This window comes from Aulonocara stuartgranti (genome assembly GCF_965226115.1).
Source record: "Aulonocara stuartgranti genome assembly, chromosome: 2".
Classification (NCBI taxonomy): Eukaryota; Metazoa; Chordata; class Actinopteri; order Cichliformes; family Cichlidae; genus Aulonocara; species Aulonocara stuartgranti.
In genome coordinates this window covers 36391452-36412888 of record NC_138940.1, presented here as the reverse complement: position 1 = coordinate 36412888, position 21437 = coordinate 36391452, and the positions used below count along the sequence as shown (strand labels likewise).

General features: G+C 40.6%; 2 protein-coding genes and 1 long non-coding RNA gene across 8 annotated transcripts in view; 2 read left to right on the top strand and 1 right to left on the bottom strand.

Annotated features, from left to right (window-relative positions):
- The window catches only part of bcorl1 (BCL6 corepressor-like 1), a 34535-nt gene extending 28810 nt beyond the window's left edge, over window positions 1-5725 (bottom strand). For 2 of the 4 annotated variants that reach the window (XM_082546732.1, XM_082546735.1), the window contains exon 1: window positions 1625-1890. The gene's annotated coding sequence lies outside the window, so the exon portion shown is untranslated. Of the gene's footprint in view, window positions 1-1624; window positions 1891-5615 lie in introns of those variants that run through there. The other 2 variants (XM_082546729.1, XM_082546730.1) reach the window with 2 other exon arrangements.
- LOC309714442 lies at window positions 1850-2787 on the top strand. Its single transcript, XR_014278930.1, has 2 exons — window positions 1850-1937; window positions 2311-2787. It is a non-coding gene; the product is annotated as an uncharacterized lncRNA (long non-coding RNA).
- A 59-nt stretch (window positions 5726-5784) lies between the features above and the next one.
- On the top strand, window positions 5785-21382 carry cstf2 (cleavage stimulation factor, 3' pre-RNA, subunit 2). Of its 3 annotated transcripts, none has more exons than XM_082546841.1 (14): window positions 5785-5922; window positions 6171-6249; window positions 6365-6534; window positions 6623-6759; window positions 7644-7763; window positions 7895-8011; window positions 10619-10736; window positions 12924-12983; window positions 18747-18846; window positions 19391-19587; window positions 19671-19795; window positions 20368-20451; window positions 20841-20983; window positions 21108-21382. In XM_082546841.1, the coding sequence occupies exons 1-13, from the start codon at window positions 5826-5828 to the stop codon at window positions 20964-20966; spliced, it is 1530 nt and encodes a 509-aa protein (XP_082402967.1). In that variant the 5' UTR covers window positions 5785-5825; the 3' UTR covers window positions 20967-20983; window positions 21108-21382. The 3 variants fall into 3 exon arrangements, with proteins under 3 accessions (XP_082402967.1, XP_082402966.1, XP_082402968.1); XM_082546840.1 differs by having other exon boundaries at window positions 20841-20993; XM_082546842.1 differs by lacking the exon at window positions 12924-12983 and having other exon boundaries at window positions 5786-5922; window positions 20841-21382.
- The last annotated feature ends 55 nt before the right edge of the window (window positions 21383-21437 follow it).

Genomic DNA, 21437 nt, shown 5'->3' with positions numbered 1-21437 from the left:
ATTGTGTAGAAAATTAATATTTATAAGACTGAAATTGTTTGAAAATGACTATTTAAAAACTGTTAAATAGTCTAGGCTACAAGGTGTTTAGATGAATAACTCTATTTACTTTACAAGAGAGTTTAAACATAAAAAAACAATTTTTATTAAAAAGTTCTTTTATGAAAGGTAATTCTGCTATCTTATTTGAGTTTTGTGTCATACTTTAAGTTTCTATCAGACAAAGATAATACACTGGGATTCAGGGAACTGAGCAGAAAATGTAAGCAATTTAAGCTTTTCAGTGTTTTTAACAAAATAATTTAAAATATCTCCTTAGCAATTTAACTTTTAACTTCCAAGTTTACTTTGTGATACTGTATGGCCTGTCTAGCGTCATACACAGATACCATTTGGTCAAATGAAGTCTGTGGCACAGATCTAGCATGTCTTGCATTTTGATCCTGCCCACATATGAATCTATATGATTAATTCTGGCCTGCTGTGTTGGATCAGTGAGAATACAAGCTCTGGCTGGCTCTCAAGGTGTGCTATTGTACCCCACATGATAAACAGACGCAGCTGTCATCCCCACGTTGTTCAGCCAGCCTGACTCCCCTTCCCTCATTGGCACCGAAGAAAGCTGGAGTCAAAACAGCTAAAAATGGAAGAATGAGATGCTGAGGCGATTTCAAGAGGCCAGCGAAAGGAAAACCTCTGGAACAAATAACTTATAGTGTGCATGATTGAAGATCAAGTCATTGCAAAGAACATAAATATGAATACATATTTCAGACCCCACAGGAGCATAAAAAAACAGGAGGGACCGGCCATTTGAACAGAAGCCTGATTGAGGAGCCTCACCAATCAGCAGCAAACACACTTATCACAATTTAGCAAGAGGATGAGAGCGCTTAGGAATTTATATTTGAACCCTCTGATGGGCACCTCTGGAGCTCTTGAGATGAATAATGCACAATAGATACAACAGATACAGATAAGCAGGACAGCGTTAAAAAAGCTAGACTGCTTCTGCTGGACATGTTTAAATACCCTGCTTGTTGCTGCTCTCTGCCTCGTTATTCTGCTTGTCTAAATGTCACATACAGCCATGTGTAATGATTAAACCTGCTAAGTAGTGTAAATATTACAGCATTAAATGTGTGTTTTTAACACATGGCCAAGGTAAATAATAACTTTCAGTGTGTCTGGCTATCAGTTAGTCTTTGATCTAACATCGTGCCTGCTTCCTCTTTTCACAATACACTGAAGTACAGTTACAGTGTTCAGCTATGTGGCAAAAGAGGTTTTCAAGACTGGAATCACATGTTTGAGCAACAAACACACTTGAGCCATGCTAGCCGGATAAGCCAAGAGTGCTTCCTAAGCTAGAAACGCTAATCCTGACTTGGTATGTTGTTAGTTCATGCAGTCGGAAGGCTGGACACACGGACAAATGGAGGCGACTCGCCCCGCTCGATTATTTCCAGCTCACAAGTAGCACCTCGGTGCTAGCTACCATAACGTGTGATCGGTCAAACAAGCAAAAAGAAAAGGGGGGCTCCACTGGCGCTGGAACTAAAAACAGCAGCAGCTAGGTTAGATTAGGACGTAGTTAGGTTAGTATCCGAGCGAGATGACTTACTGGGAGAGACTGACACTCATCGTCACTTTGTCTAAAAAGCAGCGAAGCACAGGGAACCGCTTGAAAGAGCAGCGAATACCAGCGGACTCTCGAAGCGGCTTTCCTTCATCATATTGGAAAAACAAGCAATTATTAGCCACGTTAGATGTATCGCGTATTCTTTATTATGCTACACTTCGGAAAGGACAATCAGCTGGTTCCATAGTGTAGCGGTTATCACGTCTGCTTTACACGCAGAAGGTCCTGGGTTCGAGCCCCAGTGGAACCAGGAATACTTTTCTGCTTCGAAACTGAGTGGAAGCCTCTGCAGTAGGTAGGTTACTATGCTGATAAATTATTAAAATGAAACTAATGTACACTTACTCTATACTTCTAAAACTTTGCAAATATACAAACTTCAGGCTGGACTCCACTTAAAAATACATAGCGATATTCTCTGAATGGCAAAAAAGCATATATGAAGCAAGGGTAACAGGACAACCTGTCTAAAGACTAACAGGTTGTCCTGTTACTCTTTGAAAATAGGTAGATCTTCTATACGTCTGTCATTCTGGCCTAATGTGTCCACTTGTTGGCCGTGATATGACCGAGTTGAGTGTGTAAGTTTCTTGTTGGTGTGAGATTATTTACACTCTAATGGTGAAAAATACTGGTTTGAAAGGCTACCTGTAAATTTTCTTTTTAAGGCCCCAACAGGCCCAACAGAAATATGATTCTGCAGTGTCTGGATGAATAAGTGATGGGCAAGAGGAAGCTACACACCACTAGTGGATGGTTTTGTGCCGTGGTCTAACAAGAATCATGTTTCTAAATGTAAATAACAGCAGAAAGCTGGGGATCAACTTCAGAAGGAAGATGAAGACTACATGGCCTGTGTCTATCCTGGGGTAAGATGTTGGCGTGGTGGACGACTACAAGTAACACATCGACAACAGGCTGAACTAGAAGAGGCTGTATACAAGAAGAGGGTGAGCAGGCACTGGCTGGAAGGTGGACACTTCTAAAACTGCGGTGGACAGGAGGTCACTTAACAAACTGCTTTCTATCTGGGATAATTCTAACCACCCTCTACAAGACTTACTGGAGAACCTTCTCTACCAGACCAATTCAGCTCTGCTGCCACGAGGACAGAAACGGAAAACCCTTCATACCGCAGGCAATAACTACAGTACAACACGTGTAAAGCAGAAAATCATCTGAATGTTCTGTATGCTCATTTAGACATTTTATTTGAATCCTATGTGGTAACAAAACTTTATTTACTGAATTTTAGAATTTTACTTTTGCTTTGTTGATTCTGAAATGCTTAATTATTATAATTTTTAATGCTATTATCATTGTTGCTGTTTTTATTATTGAAGTGGTGTAACAAAAGAATTTCCCACACCTGAGATAAATATAGTATATTTTATCTTATTGTTATCTTTTAACAGCATTAATTTAGTAATTAGCATTGTGATTCTGCAAACACATACCTACAGAAACTCCCATTAACTCCCATTTCTCAAGACCATATTTTCAGTGTCCTAAACTGAATCAATCATCCTTTTGGCAAAACAAGTTTCACCTACTTAGACACAATTTGCAGATCCTATTTAACTGTATTTCAAAATGATAAACATGCGATCACTCCCTAAACACATTTTTCCACAGTGATTCGCATGCAATGCATAACTTCTAATAACACGAGGCAGAAGTAGATATCAATACAGCACAGACGTCATTTATCAAACACAACGCAAAATTTTTCTGAGGTAATTAAACTGCAACAAGACAGTTTAGAGGACTCAGAAAGCAAGCGAGAGCTGAAGGTTGATACCAATAACTGGTGAAAGCAATGTGACGTAAAGGAGGAAGAAGTAGGACGATGCGGAAGAACAATATCAAAAATAGTAATTTAAGTAGAACTGTGAGACCATGGTTTGACATTAAATGACAGCCCATATGAAAAGAAACTTCTAGACTTCATTAGACTTCCACTCACATCATTAGGTACAACGTTTCAGCTGTTCGTTAACACAAATATTTAACTGGCAAATCATATGACACCAACTCTTTGCAAATCAAAACAACCTGCTGAAGGTCAAACAAAGTATCAGAATGGGGAAGTAAAGTGCTTTAAGTGACTCTGATTGTAACTCTGACACTCTGGTTGTTGGTGCCAGACAGGCTTTTCCTTCAGAAACTGCTAATCCACTGGGATTTTTCCACAGAATATATCTACAGAGTTTACAGAGAATGATCCAATAGAGAGGAAATACCCAGTGAGTGGCAGTTCTCTAAGTGATGTTGATGCCAGACGTCACAGGAGAGTGACCCGGCAGCATTAGGCTGATAGGAAGGCAACAGCAACTCAAATAACCACTCATTACAATCCAGGTATGCAGAAGAGCATCTATGAAAGTTTTTCCATATTTCCCACACTTACAGGTTTTAAATCATCAAACAAATTTTAAAATTAGACAAAGATAACCTGAGTAAATACAGACATTTAATGATGATTTCATGTATTTAAAAAAAAAAGCTATCCAAACCTAAGTGGCCCTACGTGAAAAGTAATTGCTTGTTAAACCACTTGACAGCAACAACTGCAATCAAGCATTTGCAATAACTGGCGATGAGTCTTTTACATCGCTGTGGAGGAATTTTGGCCCTATCTTATTTGCAGAATTGTTTTAATTCAGTGACACTGGAGTTTTGAGCATTACTGGGCTGTTCACAGTCATGTCAAAGCATCTCAATGTGATTGGATAGCCAGACCTTGATAAGGTGACTTCAAAATCTTAATTTAGCTTCTTTTTTTTTGAGCCACTCAGAGGTGGAGGTGTGCTTGAGGTTCAGGGCACAAACCGACTGCAGGACATTTTCCTTCAGGATTTTCTGTTACAGAGATGAATTCATGGCTCCATCAATTACAGCATCCTGAAGCAGCAAAGTGGCTCCAGACCATCACTTTAACAGCACCAAAAAAGTTCAACTTTTGTTGTCTTTTGGCAGCCTTTGTGTTCTTTTTGGTCATTAATGGTCTTTCCTATTGTTGAATCATGAACACCGACCTTAACTGAGGCAAGTGATGCCTGCAATTCTTTACATGTTTTTCTGGGTTCTTTTGTGATCTCTGGGATGAGTCAACAATGTGCTCTTGGAGTAAATTTGGTAGGTTGCTCTGGTTAAGGTTCACCACTGTTCCAAGTTGTCTCCATTTGTGGGTAATGGCTGTCACTGTAGTTTGCTGGATCCTGAATCCCTAGAAACTAGTTTGCAACATCTTTGTAATAGATGCCAATGACTTTGTTTCCCTTCAGTTCTTGAGTTTCTTTAGATTGTGGCATGATGTGTTGCTTTTTGAGATCCTTTAGCTTCTTTCGCTTTATCAGACAGCTTCTATATAAGTGACTTCTTCATTCAACAGGTCTGGGAGTAATAAGGACTGTGTGTGAACTAGTGTAATTGAACTCAGGTTTAAAAAAAAATTGTGGCTATTTACAGTTCATTCATGATTTCACAGGAAGTGCAGTACCTTTTTCACACAGAGGCAGGTAGGTTTGGGTAGTTTACCCCTCCCCCCAACAACAATGGCTTGTCTCCCACGCTGGGAGTTTTGTTTTTCTCTGGGTTGTTGCACTTATTACTATTTTAATTATACTTTTTAATTAATGAAATAACAGGATAAAAATAATATTCAACAGTTTAAAGTATCTAAGGCTGCTTTTGCATTCTCTTACTGTAACCCATTAATTAATAATAACAATTAATAATGGCAACAGGTGTGTGATTATCCAGGTGCACCAGAAATTATACGTTACGACAGTTTTACTACATAAAATAAAATGGAAATAAAACAAAATAAAATAGTTGAACAAATAATAATTAATAATCGCTGACAATAAAGCCTCGCTATTCAGTTAGCCAGGTGTTGCCAGTTTACTATCAACAGTCCTATAATAACCCTCAACCGTTATAAAGTAAGCAGTTTTTAAGAATCACTCACCAAACCTCCTTCTTCTTTGCCTACAAACAAGTGCTAATACTTATAAATAAAAACCTTTTTCAATACGTTAGGAATGGTTGCGCTGCTGGGATTTTAATTTGGCCTTTCCCCCACCCACCGCCCTGCCCCCCTTTTTTTCTTTCTTTTTTTTTTATGAACGGATGTTGTCTCCTTCTAGTTTCCGGTGTAACATTAAATTCTGTCCCCAAAATGGCGAACGTATCTGTTGCCAACGCCGCTGCTGCGGCCGCAGCTGCAGCCGCGAATAGAGACCCAGCCGTTGACCGGTCACTACGATCGGTGTTCGGTAAGTTTGTTGCTTTTAGGTCGCTGTGTTTGGGTAAGTTTATCCTCTGGGTGCTCAGGAAGAATGTAAGGAAGCGGGTTGTGAATCAAAACTTGCTAACATGGATGTCAGGCTAGTGTTGCTGTTAGCTGAACACCGCGCGAGGGAAAGTTAAAAAGAAATAGCAAGCAAAGGAGCCTCGAATTACAAATCCTTCTTCTGTTTATTGTCATACTAACACTAAATATTGTGTGTATTAATTGTTTTAGTGGGAAATATTCCGTATGAAGCCACAGAAGAACAGCTGAAAGACATCTTCTCTGAAGTCGGACTTGTTGTCAGTTTCAGGTGAGTGAAGGAACGCGCTAGACCTGGTCCTCTCTGAACTAAGATGTTTTATAGGGTTTTAATAAGTCCTTTTAGACAGTCTTAAATGTGGATTGTTCCCTTTTCTTGTACTCAGGTTAGTGTATGACAGGGAGACAGGAAAGCCAAAGGGATATGGTTTCTGTGAATACCAAGACCAGGAGACTGCCCTCAGTGCCATGCGAAACTTGAATGGGAGAGAGTTTAGTGGTCGGGCTCTCCGTGTTGACAACGCAGCCAGTGAGAAGAACAAGGAAGAGCTGAAAAGTAAGTTTTTAATTTCCTCTCGAGTTTGTTTAGGTAAGCTTCTGGTCATAATCTGTTTCAATACCCAAGCTATTTTTGTCTTGCACAGGTTTGGGAACAGGAGCCCCCATTATTGAGTCTCCTTATGGAGACAGCATCCAGCCAGAGGAGGCCCCAGAGTCCATCAGCAGAGCAGTAGCCAGTCTGCCACCTGAGCAGATGTTTGAACTCATGAAACAAATGAAGGTAGGGTGTGTCGTCCCCCCCCCCCATATACACTTATAACCATCTCCAGAGAGGAGATTGAGGTTTCTTTACTGTACTCTCGGTGAGAGGTGAACTTATCAATAGTAGAATCATCTGCCAAATGGGTAGTCTGTGGTGCATTTAAGAATTAATTTGATGACTTTATGTTCAGCTCTATGTAAAACGTTATGGTCTCCTGTACACAGCCAAATTTAATAAAACCTCTCGCGTTTGAGCGTTTAATAAATGCATGAAACAACAGTGAGTCTTTTAAAGTAAAAAATTAGTTTTCCCAAATGACATCATCTAAAACTGTATGTATGAGGCTCCTTACTCTTTTTTTTTTCTTTTTTTTTAATTGTCAGTAGTAAGGATGGTGACAAATGTTTCACACAGTCTGAATCACCTCCAGCTTAACTGTATGCAGATGCTCCATCTTCCCTTTCATTAACAGAGGCTGTGCTGTGCAGCCTGCCACTCTCAGCTCTGCCAGTGAAGCCTCGTCTTTGTACAGCTGGTAGTCTGCTTCATTAAGCCCAAAGAAACGCCACACTGCAGACGTCTTTTGCTTTACTCAGAAAGTCATTTGTTTCACCAAAAGCTTGTGTCAGTAGGAACGCTCCAGATGCTGATTGGAGTCAGTGGCTCCAGATTTAATAGTAGTGGTATTTCTGCAGATTGTGGTCTAATGCCTGTTTGTTAGGGAGTTATGTCTGAGTCATGAGTGGGTAGTAAAAAGTGGTGGTGGGATTAAAAACTAGAGTGTTTTTTCTTTGTTTGTTTGTTTTTTAAGTCTTTTAGGATGTAGTCAGAGATTTTTCTAGTAGTTTCTAAAATCAGATCCCTTTGGTTTCAAAAAAATGTTTTTCTCTCTCTCCCTCCAGCTGTGTGTGCAGAACAGTCCTCAGGAGGCACGGAACATGCTGCTGCAGAACCCTCAGCTGGCCTACGCTCTGTTGCAGGCCCAAGTGGTCATGCGGATTGTTGATCCTGAGATAGCCTTGGTGAGAATGAAGAGATGAGTCACAGTCAGAAGACAGTTGTTCTCGACTCAGTAAATGTTTATTCTGTCCTGCATTTTAAAGCCAAAGCAAGCAGTATTTTTTTTTTTATGTTCCCCTCACTCCTTGTATAGAAAATGCTCCATCGTCAAACAACAGTCCAGCCTCTGATTCCCAGTGGACAGGGCGGAGGAGCACCGACAGTCACTTCTCCACCTACACAGCCGACCATGCCCGTGTCTCAACCTGTGGTAAGCAGAACATATCTTTTGTCATATTACTGTGTATTCTCTTCAACAAAATGTTCCCATTGTGTGTCCTGAAAAATGTGCACGCATGCAAGGGTTGCTGGGATGGCTGTAGCCCAGGAGGTAGAGCAGGTCATCTACTAATCAAAAGGTTAGAAGTTCAGTCTGGCTTCTCCAGTCTCCAGCCTGCATGGCTAGTATCCTCTGGCAAGATACTGAGCCACAAGTTGGTCTCTGATGCATTCATTGATGTATGAATGTGTGAATGTTAGATAGAAAGCAATTAGGTGTTGAAAAAGTGCTTGTATGAATGGGCAAATAAGGCATGTTGTATAAAGTGCTTTGCCTAGAAAAGCATTGTATATGAACCAGTTAATTTACCATGGAGTGAATAAATACTGGTGAAAGGATCACAAAGTCTGGCCCACCAAAAGTCCTGGTCTGGCTTCAGGAAGTGTTAAAATGTGCGGGGTGAAAAGTTTAAAATATTTCTAGATCTCAACAAGTAGTTTGCTTGAGGTGTTTAAGTCTGTCCCAGCTGAGAGTGGGTGATAGGCCGGGTACATCCCGGACACGCACCAAGTCTATCACCGGGCTAACACAGAAAGACCATAATTCACGCTCACACTAACACCTACAGCCAGTTTAGAATCATCAGTTAACCTATGATACAATTCATTTTGCTTATGAAGTTTCCAAACTGAGGAACGTAGTCCGTGGTGATCCGAATTCTCAAAATGATAAGGAACGGCTTCAGTGCTTCTTTTATTACCCCCTTTAGTAGATCATACGCTGAAGCAACCTTTATGAAAGGAAAGTAGATAAATTTTATCTCATAAGTCATAGCGAAGGACCATCTGAGCGTTCCTGAAAAACGATCAACATAACTGATAAAGTAGGCCTGATCATGCAAATGTTATTTGTAAGTGCATTTTCCATTTCCATAACCTGATGATATGTTTTTAATTTTTCTGTTAAACCCACTGGTTGTCTGTGAATAGGAGTTGGTTTGCATGAGAAGTGCAGATTTATATGTTCTCTAAATCCTGATCATACGCTGCATTAATTGATCTCAGTGCATTTGTTGTTTTGCCAGCTTTTAGGATTATCATCAATGAATTTTCTCTTAGAGCCACCTTGGATAAGTGCTGGATACAGGGAATTTCATAGAAATCCTAAACAAGGAGGAGGGGATGAGTTGGATCAGTCTCCAGTAGGAAAAATAAGAAAATAAGATGCTTTTCATTTTATAGGCTTTAAAGTTCCAGCACCTGTAATGATATGATGTTTTTTCCCAGTGGTTCTTGTTCAACAATATAAGAACACTCTGGGGTGAAGTAAAATGTGCATTTTTAATACATCTTTTGGACATTGTAGTTTCAACACTGCACCATCACATTGTTAAAGAGCCTAATGTATGTGCATTTGGATTCTCTGAGCACCACGCTTCTCTATTTCTAAGTCCTTATAACTTCCCCTTCACACCTTGTAGCGTTTTCACCGAGGTTAGAGAAAGGTGATTAGGAAAAGGACACAGGAGGTTATATGAGGGGATGTGGGAGGAAACAAGAGAAACCGTGCAGGGAGAACACAGAAACTCCACACAGAAAGGCCCCAGATGACTTGAAGGTTTGAACCAAGAATCTTATTGTTGTGAGGCAACCGTGGCAACGTCTGCACCACCATGTGGCATGGCAGTTTGTGGGTTAGTCCATTAATACATTTTAGAACAAGAATTTTCTGCTTTGGTTTAAAAAGAAAGTCACATCCACACAAGCGCTGTATTGAAAAAAACAAAACAAAACCAGTGTCCATTACTGTCAAGCAGCAGACGGCGATATAACCATTAACCGTGTAGAAATGTTGGCCAATCAGATGCCTTGGGGCAACAATAACACAGGGTAGATTATGATACCAAAAAGGAGATAAAGGCACACACCTTTGACGGTGCAAGAGAAGATTTTTGGTTTCCTTGTTTACGCAGAAACTGAGATTTGTTTGAGATTTGTTAATTTTTCAGTGACCTAAAATGGCTCTATGTGTGGGGAAACGCCCAAAGCGCATAGAAAAAGCTACGTTTTTATAAAATACCTGTGTCGGTGTGGTCAGGGTGGAATTATAGAAAGGTACATGTAAAGTTGTTGTTCCTTTGTAGATCCACTGTGAGCTGTAAATTTTAATAGCAGCAGTCTAACTCTGAAAACACCAATATCAATAAATGTGACTATACGTTGTGCTGTAGGAGAGGAGGTCCGGCCCATTTGTTGTCAAACAGTGTGAACATGGCCCATTAACTAAAATGAGTTTGACACCCCTGCTGTAAGCAGTGCCTGATGGCAATGCTACTGCTTGTAGATTGGATGTTTTGCTACAAGGTTTGTCCAGAGCTGGCAGGAGTTCCAGCTCCATGCTTGAATTCATTCGTCTGATCTCAAACGACTTTGAAATGGAGCAAACATGCAGACAGAAATGTAACATAAATGTCACTTAACATGTTTTTGTCCTCAATGAGGGGATCAAGCACCATATGTTCTCTTCTTTATAGATACAGTTTCAGGAGATATTATTTCCATTCATTTCTTAATCATTTTTATTTTGTTATGTCCTCAGCCTGGAATGCATGTCAATGGAGCGCCCCAGATGATGCAGCCCCCTAACATGGGAGTTGTCCCTGGACCCATGCCTGTACCAGGACCTGGGCCTGGACCGGGACCAGTTGGACCTCCAGGTAATCATCAGACCACATGCACGCTTGAAATGGCAAAAGTTGTGAAATTGGTTGTGGTAGTGTGACTCTGGCCACTTGTAGTATAAAGTTACACAAACAAACCATAAATACAGGGCAGGTATCTATCTCTAAGACATTAACTTTATAAAATCATTAAACATTCGATAATCTAGAATTGTTACAAATGTTCCAAGCATGTAAATGAATAAGCTGCATGAAGGCATGTCTTAAATTTGAAAACCTGTCATATTTTATTAGCTGTTTTCTTTGGCGTATAAAACAATCACCAATAATGCTAATGTTTGTCGGTAGACAGCAGTAATTGAAAAGCAGTTTTTCAGTGCAGTGTTTCCAATTAGACAAAAGTGGATTCAAAAAGTATTTACCCCCTTTCTGTTTTTGCATACATTTTAATTTAAAGTGGATACAATTAGCATTATTTCTAGATTGGTCTTTGTAAAACGGTAATCTCAAAAGCTGAGATCTGTCGTTTATATTAGTTATCGCATGATTACTGTGGCAGTCATACTGTAGCCGGTAATTACTATTACCACACATCCACATGTGAATACGTAGAATGTGAAGAATTTTGGTACCCAAAGCTTTCTGGTGTCCAGTTGTTATTAGAGGGTTTTTGTTCAGTCACCACTCCATGTGGTGAGTAGATTGGTTCAGGATTCAGAGGAGCACTCTGTGTGCCTCATGATGATTTAGCCTTATATTTGCTTTTTAAAATTCATCTCCATTCATAATCTGACACAGCCAGCACATGTAATGGGAAGTCGTGGCCTGGATATCTGTTATCTCGAGATCAGCTGGCTAATCCGGAAGCCTGAAACATTGACCCCAGACATTAGCTGATGGGTTCCCAGATTCTGTGCGTCTTATTTGCTTTAATTATTCTTGAGGTGTGTCTTTTTCTGTGTTTTTTAAAGTGGTTCGTTTTCATGTGTTTTGGCCTTCGTCCACATGCAAACACAGTTTTTGGTCTGAAAGTGACCTTTGGGAAATGCCTTCCTTTGTTTCATTGATGCGCAGAGTTTTTGGCACGTGATGTCAGAGACTGTGGTCTTACCTTTTTTATTTACATTAATTAAAAAAAGGACATTTAGGTTTATTTACACATGAAGTGTCCAACAGGTTCTCACTGGCCAAAGTTTGTGGCCCACAAACTCTGGGGCAGGGACCGCTGGTGGGGCTTAGAGCCACCACAGATAGAGCATGCACGACCAAGGGCAAAATATAAACTGGAGTTAACTTTAGGTTGAGTTTGTTGATTGTGAAATGCTGGCCATGTTTTTTTTTGTTAATAGCAATTCACCAAATTCAAAAATATCTACAAAATCTAAAAATTGTGAAACTGCACAGTGAGGACTTTTTTCCCACCTTCTGAAGTGGGGCAGCCAAAACTGTGTTGTGTTTACATGCTTTTGACAGCACCCAAACACATTTACATGTGGCCTGCGTCTAGAACTTGATTTGAAGTCCATCTATAGCATGGATTAGAAAGGCACACCTGTTTTTACTGGATCCTGAAATCCAAACTGTTTGCTAGGATGAGGGGAAAAAAAGATAAGACATGAGGTCGATTTAACTCTCTATAGACCACTGTGATAAAATTGTTCCAAGGCATTGATTGAAAACAGGGGTTTCTTCTGTGTAACACAACAAGAAGAGCCTCATTATTTGAGGTGACCACGAACCCAACAATCAGTTTGCATTTCCGCCCAGAGAGTTCAGGTTTTGTCTCATCAGACCAGAAAATCTTTTCCTTCATGCTGATGGAGTCCTTTTAAATGCAGTTCCATGCAACTCTAGTGGAAGATTAAATCTACATGACAATTTCTTGCAAAAAAGGAAGGGGATCCGAATACTTACAGAATCCACTTGCGTCCAAACTTTGCACGTGTCATGGCTCATTTGGATCAGCAGGTGTCACCACAGTCATATAAATAGTGGAGGTTTATCCACAACGATATACGCCATGTGTCCTCGTTATCGTCTTCTCTTTTTGTGTTTTATCTTAAATCTTGGATGTATGCCATCTTGATGATTTTGTAAAAGTTCCCTCTTCTTCACCCTTCTGTACCTTTATTTGTGCATGAGATGATTTCACGAGCGTGCTAAAATGGTGCTTTGCCCTCTTGAGTCTTGTCTCCTGTTCTTCTCACTTTAATGCTGGCTCAGGAAACCTTCAGCATTCTCCCACAGGATCGTCTGGTCAAGCTGCTATCGAGCGGCCTCAAGGTATCACTGTACCTCCTCGGTTCTCCAGTCAGGTCGCAGCCCTGCTAAGCAGTGACACTTTTCAAATATACAGCATATATTTTTGACAGCATTTCCGCTGTAAATAAAAATGACTCATCACACATGCAGCCTTTAGAGAAGTTCATAAGTCTGTGTATATAATTATTACAATCTCAGAGCACTACCACAGCTACACAGGAATATACCAGGTCATGAGTACAATCAATGTTTAGTTTTTTGTTGTTGTAAAGATATGCACAGTTGGGCTGATCAGCTCCAGATAGCAGCTGGGGCCAGTTTGTGCAGATGGTGCAGGTGTTCAGCCTTCAGCCTACTTGTCAGCCTGCACGGGGGAGCTTGATGGATATCATGACAAGGAGTACTGATGCGATTTCATGGAGCGTTTATGTGATACAAAAGGAAGTTTAGACCGCCTCATAGTGACCTGCAGGTGCATCTGACGTCCCAGTTTATTGTTCCTACAACCATGTAATTAATGTTGTTCCAGGATCGTCATCACAGCCGCTTCAAAGTGTAAAATGCAACATTGTACGTGTAAAGAGGAGACTGGGGCGGATCAGTGGATCCATCTCACTTGGGATACCTGGGTTTATGTGCTGTTTGAATTTTTTATGAGTTATTATATTTACTTATTTATTTAATCTCTCTCTCTGTTGTAGTTTGGTTACTTTTAGGCACCAGAACAGTGCTGAAAGTTTCAGTAAAAGTTGTTTGGGTTACATTTTCACTAACTATAAAAATCTGCAGAAACCCCTGAAGACAAATGTGTCAACAAATCCTAGTTGACAGCTTTGTGACACACCCCGCCCACATTATGTGAATTGTTTTTTTTATTCTTTTTGTCTGCTTCCTGGAAGCCTAACTTAAACTAATGACGTCACGGCAGTGTAATGGGGAATTTATATTTGTAGTCCTCGAGCAACATTAATCATGATGTTGTAGGAACAACAGTAACACGGGAATATCAGATAGCGGTACAAGTTCAGGTGTAATTGCAAGGCGGGTCATCTGAGTTTGGATCTAAACACTGGTCAGACAGGGTACACGGCCAGGTAATGGCTACAGAGTAAGACCTTGAATCCTAAAGGGTGTTATCTGATTTCCACAGAACTGCAGCTTCTTCTGTACTTCTTGTCCTCGACATGTTTTTAGCTAGTTTTATATGTCTCCTTCGTTTTTCTGCTTCTCTGTTCGAAATTTAACAGAATACAAATGAAGTTAAAACCTTTCAGTCACTACTTTATTTGGGCGATTACAGAGTGATCAGCAGATTCTGCTGTTTGAGATTTGGCAAAGTTGGAAGGAGACTTGAGCTCCCGTTGATCCAGACTGATGGATGTCAGAGGAGATCTCCTGCTCGACACTTGCGCGATCTTAGTTTTTGAGGGGGTGGCGGGACATTTTTCTTTTCTTCCCAAAAGGCCCGCTTATTCTAATTTTCTCTATTTATGTTACATTTTTAGCCGTGGCGCTGTTGCTATGGCAGTGTGGGTAAATTTGGGTCAGCGAGCCAGTGGCGTGGTGTTTCTCATCCATACACCTGTGTGCTTGCAGATATCTGACAAAAATGATTTGATTTTAATTATCAAACGAGATCTGTTTCTAAAATTGTAATAAATGATATTCACTGACTGCTGACTTTTACAGAGCTACCACTCGTTTCTGTAGAGTTGAGCCTGAAGGGTAACGAGTTCAGATGTGAGATGTTTATTATTGATAGAGACGGTTTATGGATGTTGCTAAAGATAAAGATGAAAGCGGTGAAATATCTCATACAGTGAGAGCTCTCTGTGTTAGCAGCATTCATTATTTGAAAAGGCATGTGTCATTTGCACTAATGGAAAGAGACTACTTGGCCTTCTTTTTACTCCAGGATCAGCTTAGTCACTTGATAATGACATGAAATTGCTGGCTTTGCTTTCAAGCTGGACGGTACGGTATAACAATGAAGCTGCTTTGCTACTCTCTTGATTGGCTTTTGTTTGTGTTTGTCAGCATCACTTATCGCTTATGAAGTGAGGCTGAAGCCAGTTCAGTTTAAAAAAACAAACCAAAAATCCACATTTTTAACAGGCTGTGCTGTAGTTTATAGCTTTTACTGCACTGGAGAGTGACTGGAGTGATGTCACCATTTGTATCCCAACGATACAAAGAGACACGCTTCCATGCAGTCCTCCAAGAATCCTCACTGCATGTCTCTGGAACCAGATGATGTAAGCAACTGGCGAATATTGATTGGCTGACAAGTGGGCGTAATAGAGAAGGGAACAATAGTGGAGTTGATCTAGAATGGGAGAATGACGAAATTTAAAAAACTTCAGATCCAGGAAATAAAGCATGATAAGCACAGGCGATGGTTGATTTGGACACTCTTCATTGGTTTTAACTACCTGTTTTACTTCAGCTCCTTGAATGTTGGTCAGTCAGATGTAGCGCAGAGCTCAGTTCAAACATACAAGTACCCTCAGACCGGTTGTAGCACATACTTTGTACACTGCCTCCATCTGAGAACAGAGCTCACTGCAGGCAAAGGGGCAGCACCTGGAGTGGAGCAGACGGCATACACGCCACCTTTGCAAGACCATAAATTCTGCTTGAGACGATTCGAGCCCCAGCTGGGGCCTTTCTGTGTTGCATGTCCTCTCTGTGCCTCTGGGTGCTCCAGGCACGGTCCAAAAGCATGCATCGGCTGTAGAAGTGAAGTAGATAAAGAGCTTTACATGTATAGAATAAAGTGTTTTATTAACATATAGTTATGCATGATTCATAGTCTGCTGTACTTGGTCAGTTAGACTAGAAAATTTATAAATACAATTAAACTGGATTACATTACAAGCGCACCCTTGTGTGCGCACCTCCCCCTTCACACATCAAGCACGGTTTAGTCGAAATATGAGAACTGCTCATTCAAACCAGCGCAGACACGGCGTTGCTCTTACTCGGGTGCCCAGCAATAATCTTGACATGTTTGAAGGTGAATATATGACCAGTTGCTGTTGTTCTATATAATATAAACACATTACATACGTGTATACAGAGCTTCACAGTTAACAATGCTGTATGTGAGGAACTAGTTGGCAGAGGTGGGACCAAGTCATTGTTTTGCAAGTCTCAAGTAAGTCTCAAGTCTTTATCCTCAAGTCTCAAGTCAAGTCTCAAGTAATGTCAGGCAAGTCAGAGTCGAGTCTCAAGTCACTGGTGTAAAAGTCCGAGTCAAGTCACAAGTCTGAAACTTTGAATTTCAAGTCCTTTCGAGTCTTTAAAAAAAAAAAAAAAAACGAAAAAATAATGTTGCAGTTATGCTAAATGTAAATATTAGACCATGTAATTTTAAAATCTGTGTTTTTCTCAACACATGACAAAATAGTGAACTTAGAAAATATACACAAATTGTGAAATTGCACCTCTTTAAAATGCAGCTCAATTAAACCTAGCTCCAAGAATAATTTTCACCGACAGTTCTGAGATAAGCTGCATGTTATTCTTGGATGCGGTTGTAGGACCAGCTTTAAAATCGCATGACAAAAATATCATACACATTAAAAAAAAACTGTATCACCAACGTAGCCTGGACAACATTTGCTAGTTAGATGAAGTCAGCTATCTCATCTTAGCATATTTATATGCATATTTATAATCATACGGTTCTTGGAGTGAGTGCATACACTCATGAAGTTTAGTAACTTCAGGTCACTGCAACAAGCCCAGGTACAGTTTACCGACGGATGGGTACAGGACCTTGAAATGCACCGTGTGGAACGAAAGACCATCGTACGTATCATAAGTTTACCAGTCTCACAAATTGTCATCATAAATACACATTCGTTAACTGTTTATTAATAGGACCTTTGAGCTCAACGGTAATTAATTAGTAGTGGAAATAATTTCTGGTTCATTACAGAAATGTAGCAGTGACAATAATACTGTATGCTGTAATCGTACTGGGCAATTAGTGATACAAAAAACCTGTTTTACCCTGTGAATAAAAGTATATGTTTTTGTCAATGTACCATAATAACAGAAGCGAAACGCAATATTGTGTCAGGACAATTCACTATTTATGCACAATAAATAAAGGAGCATAGCGCGACAATTTCTGTTCAGCGCCAGACTTGCTTGTAACCTATATCACCAATTATGTTAAGAAGAATGACGTATTAACTACTAAAAAACACTGACCTTCGTGTAAATGCTTGGAGCAGACTAACCTGTGAGCTGGAGTGTTCTGGGACGTTATATTTGATCTTTGAATGGCTGCAATCCAGGCCATCCGTCGCGTCTTTGTTACTTCGGAAACATGGCTTGAACAATTTCTCTTCAACGACGTAATCCGATAACAACCGATCTCTTTACCCGTCGGCTTCCCGTGGCTGTCATGCGACCGGCTATTGCAGTTAATAATACAACAGCTTCTTGACATTTTTGTGTTTCTTTTTATCGCTGTATAACTGATTTTAATTGAAAGCCTGCGTGCGCTAGTACCGCTTGCCACGAGTTCCCAGAATCCTTTGCGGTTCTACCCGTGAATGACGTCACATTTTCAATCTCTATATAATATGCATGTTAAATTTTATATTTGGGGTAAAATATCAAGTCTTTTCAAGTAAACCGGTTCAAGTCCAATTCAAGTCCCAAGTCATTGGTGTAAAAGTCCAAGTCAAGTCACAAGTCTTAGAACATTATTTCAAGTCAAGTCTAAAGTCATAAAATTAATGACTCGAGTCTGACTCGAGTCCAAGTCATGTGACTCGAGTCCACACCTCTGCTAGTTGGCACTGCTTGACATCTGGAATACCATCTGCTTAGCTGTCATGACACTCTTCTACAAGTGCCACTGAGAGGACTGTAAACAATGAAGTTGGTGCTGCTCTGCTGCACAAACACAGTAGCGTTACACTGACAAGGAGCCCAGATGATCTTTATCTTATCAGTTTCTTCTAAATTCGTTTTCCTTAGAGTAAATCAGAAGACGTTAACTTTCCCAGATCAACAGAAAAAGATCTATTCATTTGTGATGAATATATTTCTGCTTAAGTGCAGTAAATTAGCCTAATTTGCACTGAGCTAACTGATGGCATCATTATAGGTTGTTGCCTTAATGCTGTAACGCCGTATAAATGGAATATGAGACATCCATTGTTCTTGATCTTTTCTATGCATGCCTCTGTTCGCCATGCTTTCATGGCCAAATAATGTCAGACTTAGAAGACACAAGTAGGCGAACACTCTCAAATCAGCTTTGTGTATACGTGTGGGAGCAGAGTTTTTCTTCTTCTTGTTTTGTGTTTATATAAATTTGCTTTCAAATCTTTAGATCTGCATATTAATGCTGATGAGACCACAATGCTCTACCCTTCCTCCTCTTTGTGTGTGTGTGTGTGTGTGTGTGTGTGTGTGTCCCTGATGTATCTGTGTGTTGTGACCTTGTTCTGTGGCAGTTTGCTGTGGCCTTTGTGCAGTTTGAGCTAACTGTGTAGGTTTTTTTCTTCTGAGCAAACACTCATCTTTTTAGGAGTGTGCGTGGTTCTTCTTAACTGGAATTTCAGCTTTGAAAGTCATTCGATATGATGACACATCTCCATTTCTTTTCACTAATTAACTGGCAGATGTTTCGTGTATCATCTGTATTGTGTGTGTGTGTGTGTGTGTGTGTGTGTGTGTGTGTGTGTGTGTGTGTGTGTGTGTGTGTGTGTGTGTGTGTGTGTGTGTGTTGTGGTTAAATTTATGAATTCTTCCTCTAAGGACCAGGTGGTATACCCCCAAGAGGCCTGCTGGGAGATGGTCCCAATGACCCCAGAGGAGGAACTCTGCTGTCTGTCACTGGAGAGGTCATAGACCCCAAGTAAGACATCCCATTTTACCTTAACGATACATTTGGGTGTGACTTTTAGGAGTGTCTGTTCCAGTCATTGATGTTGCAAGACTAAAGTCTTTATTTTGTCCTGGCTGATTTGGGGGAAATGTAATGTTAAAGAAAGGTAAACAACAACTGAAACGCAAGTCTGGTCTCTGGCTGCACAAAACAGCAGGACATGGAAGATGGATGTGTCAGCTTGTCAACAGAGATGCTCACTGTGTCTGCTGCCGTCTGCTTTAATAATTCCCCAGGTGGAAAAATATAAATTAAAAGATGTATATTTTGTTGGTTTCTTTTTCACGATTCACTAACAAATGCATCTAATTTCCTGTGACTGGTTTTCTGATGATAAAGCCCTACTCTACTCTACTACTGACCAGAAATACTACTATATAGTAAAATCTTTGCTTAATATCGTTTGAGTTTTAATGCTAGACTATATCAAAGACCACTTTATGGTCTAAAAACTATGACTTGTGCTGTGTTAGTTTTAAAAATGTTTAACTTCTCTTATTTTGTGTGCGTTTAGCCGGGGTTACATGGGACCTCCACCCCCCCACCAAGTTCCGCCTGTACACATGCCACAGTTGGGAGTTGCACCCCCTCCAGATATGAGGCCTCCAATGGACATGAGAGGCCCACCCATGGGTGAACCACGGAACATGATGGTTGACCCCAGGGCGGCCCCCATGATGGAGCCACGGGGACCCCCTATGGAAGCCAGAGGTACCTGCCCCTATGAGGCGTCATAGTTTGCGAAAGTCTCGTACTTTGAGGGTAAATTCATCTAATTATGTGTCCTTACACAGGCCGTGATCCAAGGGCAATGGATGCTCGTGTTCCAGTTACGGGTCAGAGGGTTCCCATAGCACCAGGAATGCAAGGCCCTGTCCCTCATGCAATGGGTCCGAATGCTCCGCCACCTGCAAGACCGGTACGTTTGCATCTCTGCATGTCTGTGTCAGCTGTGTGTTTTGGTTTAACTGGAATTGGCCAGGATAGGCATGGTTAGAAGTCAGAGGGTTAGCTCAGGTTTTTGGAGCGTTTTGGAGACAAACTTAAAGAGACAGGGCTGAGATGTCAAATGGAGGGAGAGTGGACAGGATTTCTAGAAAAAGATGAATTCCTCAGGAGGTTCATGGATGTAGTGACAGAGGAGGATGCTAAAGCCTGGGTGAGATGGATATTGAAGATCTGCTGTTGCGATCCTTAAAGGGAACTACCGAAAGAAGACCACTCGCGCGTGCGTGTGTGTGTGTGTGTGTCTTGATATTGTTATGACATCAGTTGTACGATTTGCGTTACTTCATTCTTATTTTAATTTTTTTCCATGTTTTCATCTATACTTCAGGGCATTCAGGGAGTCAGAATGCTCTAAATTGTTTCATAGGCAGCTTTTACAAAAGCACGAAAATCTGCAAAATACAAGAGAAATCTGTGCTGTCTGGATAATCATTGATGGGTGAAGAACTGTGATCTTACAGTAACACTGTATTTGATCTGCAGGGTGCTGGTATTTCTGGGGTTCCTCCATCAGGAGGAGGCTTCAGTCCAGGTCAGAATCAGGTTTCCACACAGGATCAAGAGAAGGTGAGTGTCACTCTTTGTCACTGCTGCATTTTTATCAGTCAGGATGATGAGTCGGTTAAAAATATCTCGGTATAATTACTTCTGAAGTATTTTATACCAACCGAGTTGCAGGTACATGCAGGTAACATGTAAAATGACCTGTTTTTATTATCAGCTTGCTGAAAGCCTCCTTTCTGCATTCCTGATCATTGATTGCCTTACCTGAGAACAGTAACTATTGTTATTCTGGAACAATAGCTGGCAAAGTATAAACGCTTTTGGCAAAGCTGTATGATTTCTGTGTTATCGAACACTATCATTAGACTGTTGTTCTAGACTGTTCTGTTCAGCTTGTTGGCCAGAAAAACACGTTTAACATCCTCAGCAACATTTTCATTTTCCTCTTTCAGGCTGCCCTCATCATGCAGGTCTTGCAGTTGACTCCAGAACAGATCGCAATGTTGCCGCCGGAGCAGCGGCAGAGCATCCTTATCCTCAAAGAGCAGATTCAGAAGACGGCGAGTGGGGCCCCTTGATGGTCTGACTGATTAAAGTACTGAAAAGTCAGAGCTTCTTTCTTTCCAGTCGCAAATAAAACCTTAGCGCTAGAGTCAAAGGTTTTTGAAATGTTGTGACATCCTCCTTCCCCCCCCCCCCCCCCCATTTCATCATGTCAGAATTTCCTGTCTGCCCCACTCGGACCAGGCTGCAAAGTGTGAACAGATCTGAAGATATCCCATCTTAGTCTGGAATATTGTACCTGTTCTTTTTGTTTTAAATCATAATGTTTGTTTTGTGTAACATTGATTCACGTGGAGGCAAGAAAAAGTCACTTTCTATGGTGAATGTTGAACTTGAATAAAAGCTCGAGCAAGAATGTCACGTTTTTCCCCTAGAAAAGCCAACTGTTGTTATGTTGTAGCTGTTTTGTGAATAAAACAACAAAAACACACCAATTGCCTTTATTTTCTTTTATTCATGAGAAATTATTTACAAGAAAAACAGCA

Excerpts from the sequence above, each read along its gene's own strand:
- cstf2 (XM_082546841.1), top strand. The coding sequence starts at position 5,826 with ATGGCGAACGTATCTGTTGCCAACGCCGCTGCTGCGGCCGCAGCTGCA. Across the intron at positions 5,923-6,170 it reads GTCACTACGATCGGTGTTCG|TGGGAAATATTCCGTATGAA; the intron begins GTAAGTTTGTTG and ends TAATTGTTTTAG. Across the intron at positions 12,984-18,746 it reads TGCTATCGAGCGGCCTCAAG|GACCAGGTGGTATACCCCCA; the intron begins GTATCACTGTAC and ends TCTTCCTCTAAG.